This window comes from Pteropus medius, unplaced genomic scaffold, assembly GCF_902729225.1.
Source record: "Pteropus medius unplaced genomic scaffold, Ma_sr-lr_union100, whole genome shotgun sequence".
Taxonomy (NCBI): Eukaryota; Metazoa; Chordata; class Mammalia; order Chiroptera; family Pteropodidae; genus Pteropus; species Pteropus medius.
Window position 1 is genome coordinate 11,173,380 of NW_024349798.1, and position 3,568 is coordinate 11,176,947.

The 3,568-nt window shown below is 55.0% G+C and overlaps 1 protein-coding gene across 1 annotated transcript; it reads right to left on the bottom strand.

Moving 5' to 3' along the window:
* Positions 1-1,959: 1,959 nt before the first annotated feature.
* On the bottom strand, positions 1,960-2,538 carry PRM3 (protamine 3). Its single transcript, XM_039885609.1, has one exon. The coding sequence runs from the start codon at positions 2,416-2,418 to the stop codon at positions 2,065-2,067; it is 354 nt and encodes a 117-aa protein (XP_039741543.1). The 5' UTR covers positions 2,419-2,538; the 3' UTR covers positions 1,960-2,064.
* Between the last annotated feature and the right edge of the window lie 1,030 nt (positions 2,539-3,568).

Here is a 3,568-nt window from a genome sequence, read left to right on the forward strand (position 1 = left end):
GTCTGTATCCTAACCTTGGAACCTGTCAGTGTGGCCATATTTAAAAAAAGCATCTTCATAGAAATAAGGATCTTGAGAGCATCCTGGATTATCCAGGTGAGCCCTAAATCCAGTGACAAGTATCTGTATGAGAAACAAAAGAGAAGACACACAGGGAGATGAGACCACATTAAGGCAGATTAGAGTTATGTAGCCATAAGCCGAGGAACGCCTGGAGCCACCGTGAGCTGGACAATGTGAGGAAGGATTCTCCCCTAGCACTTGCGTGGGGCACATGGCCCGCCTGATGCTCTGATTTCAGACTTCTGCCCTCCAGAATATGAAGGATAAATTTCTGTTGTATTAAGTCACCAAGTTTGTGATAATTTGTTCCAGCAGCCTTAAGAAACTAATGAATCTTGTGAGGCAGGTATGATTGTTACATTTTATAAAGAGGGAGGAGGCTCAGAGAGATTGAGTAGCCAGCCCAGAGTCCCACAGCTAGTTAGTGGCAGAGCTGCGATTCAGATCTAGGTCTGGACCCCTCTCATTCAGCTTTGCGGTCACTAGAGGGTCGAGGGGATTACGGAGGGCACGTGCGGCTCTATTCTAACAGCCCCACCTTGTGTGGGCTCCGCGGGGCCAGTTGGGGGCTGCACTGTGAAGACTCCTTCTGGATCCCTTGACCCACTCCCCACCTCCACTGCTGACTGCCCACATCCCCACCCTCAAGTGCATGGTGGGGTAGAGACTTGTATTAATCTTAAGGCCCATGGTGACTGGCACATACAGAAGGGGCTCGACAGATGTCTGCTGGGTGAACGAATGTGGATCTATGGGACAAAAGGACAAAGCCGGTTGGCCCAGTAACTTGATCATCATTGGGAGTAGAATCGGGGACAGCAGAGCCTCCTCCTCTGGACATCACTTGCCTCAGATGTGGCCTCCCTTCTGAGAAACCCACGGCCTCTCCTTACCTTGCCACATCCCCGCAAAGAAACGGAGGCTTCTCCGCCTCCCACCCCCAGCAGCCGTGATCAGGACCCTTCTCAGGCCCAGATGGCAGGTGTTGGGGGCACTACTGAGGGCAGAGGCGGAGACCACATTCTGATACTTTGTGAGCAGCCAGTGTGGACACAGGACCTGGGTTCTGCACCTGTGTCTGGCAGCTTCTCTGAACTGTCTTTGCCCATTGCTCTAGTGAGAACATAGCCTCTGCCCCTATTGCGGGAGCCCTTGATGAAGACAGATGTAAGCCTCTGGGGGCACAGATGGTCACCTCGAGTGTGAAGGTGGCAGAAGAACCACTGGCTGGAAAGGACTCAGACCCCTCCACATACTCTGACCCTAAACCAGGGCCAATGAGACACATGGAGCCACCCCAACCCCAGCAACAATACCTGTGCTAAACACTCACTGTGTGCCAGGCCCGGCCCACCCAATATCTCAGTACATTCTCCTGACCCACTAACCTATGGGGTAGCTATTAATCTTACCCTTAAACAGAGTGGGGCAGACCAAAGCTCAGTGACTGGCTCAAGATCAGACAGCGAGCAGAAAGAAATTTGAACCCAGGTGTGTTGAACTCCCAAGTCAGTGCTCTTTAAGAACACTGTCACTGGCTGGAGCAGCGGAGAGGGGGATTGCTGAGGGCGAGTGTGCTGTCCTGACAGATGCTCTCGGCCTGTGTCTGCCCCTCCCCTTCCCCTGTCACGACACGCACACCACACCCCCACACCCCCCACCCCCAGCCTCTGCCCCGAGACAGGACTGGCTGAGATAACTTTCCAGCCCAGGCTACCACATGTTCACCCCCAAAGCAGGAGAGGGCAGCTGAGAAGTCACGGGGAGGAGACCTTGTGAGAACTTCTGGCTGGACATCAGGAGCAGGGATCACAGATTTCTGCTTTTCAACTTCCCTAAAACGCACAGCACATGCACACGCGCACACACACGGTACCACAGACGTGAGGCCGGGGGGACCACAAAGGAGGAGAATTCCTCTGGAGACTTTATTGACTCTTTTCCGAAAGTTCTTCTCACTGTAACAGCAGCTGGCATCTCTCCCTGGGTCATGGTCGGAGGTCAGGAGTGCATCTGCTTGGGCTCAGGGCTCTGCTGGGCCACGGGGTCTTCTTCGACGCCCTCCTCCTGCTGCTCAGCCTCCATCAGCAGCAGCTTGCCTTGTACCGGGAGCTCCTCTTCCTCCTCTTCCTCTCCTTCCTCCTCTTCCTCTCCCTCTGACGACAAGGAGAAGTTATCCTGACTCACGCAGGCCACGAGTTTCTTCATGGTGGATTCATGGCCCCGGCCGTGGCCCGTGCTGAGCTTGGCACAGCGGGAACCCATTGCCTGCTTTGGCCACCTCTCCGGACTGGGAGGGAGGGCCACTGTGGGGAGGTGGAGGGATTGTGAGGGCTGTAGGTAGGGTGCTGACATCACAAAGGGGCCCTTAGAGCCACCCCCTCAGCTATCTGAGTCTGGGCCAACACTGACTCGGGCCTCGGCTACCAGCCCTCACTGAGTTCTCACCACCCGCAGGGCCGGACAGAGGCAGAATACCAAGCCAGCGCCGAGGCCGCCTCACCTGCTGGGTCACCTCTCCATCTGATCTCGTTTGCCCTGCAGAAGTTTCCCTTTAGCCAGGATGAGAGTTGGGAGTAGACTTTAGGGAAGCAGGAGCATGCAGACTCCTCCCCGCATTCCAGAAATGCCCAGCCCAGGAGAGCTGTTGACAGTGTGTGATGATGGGTCAGGGTAGCAGCTACCGCTGGCACGTGGGGACTGGGAGCCTTCTGGTGGGAAGGCTAGAAGTGTCCAGCTTCTTGACCTGGGCGGGCCTGCACAGGTGAGCTTAAAACATGTGCCCGCTGTAAAGAAAACCCTACTAACTCTGTCCCATCCTCCAAGTTACCCTTTAAAGCAGCAGCTCCTAAGCAGCAGCTCCTAGCTTTTGGAGTCCCAGGTCTCTTTAGCTACATGTGCCCATACGACGCAGTTTCAGTATGTGGGGGAGAGTTAATTCCCCTTGTATCTGTTTTCTAACATGTAAATCCTTGGTGATTATGGTAGGCTGAATAATGACCCTCCGAGGATCTTGAGATGGGGAGATTGTCGTGGATTAGCAATCTCACTTGTCATCACAAGTGTCTCTGTAAGAGAGAGAGGCGGCCGTGTGACCATGGAAGCACAGACAATAGGACCACCAGGGATCATGAGAAGCCATGAGACGCTAGCAAGAGGCAGGATTTGGTTCTTTCCTGGAGGCTCCAGAGGGAGCGTGGCCCTGCAGACACTGGTACACAGGGTCCTACCTCAGGACTCTAGTGGCCCGTGGGCCTCACGCAGTTCCCTTGCCCTTCGTTCCCTTCACCCAGACCTGCTTTCCCCCTCAGCACACTGTCCCTAGCTTCTCCACGGCCCGTAGGGTGAAAAGCCCTGGAGATGTGAACGGCTGGAGATGTGAACGGCAAGGTAGGATAAAGCCCAGGATCAAAACTCAGGACGTCGCCCCTTGCCCTGGCCACCAGCCCCATTCGCAGACCCCCATCTGCAGACCCCGTTGAGGAAAAAAAGCCATGTTTGTGCC

What these genes read in the sequence shown, in the direction of transcription:
- PRM3 (XM_039885609.1), bottom strand. Translation starts at nt 2,418, where the DNA reads ATGTCAGCACCCTACCTACAGCCCTCACAATCCCTCCACCTCCCCACA.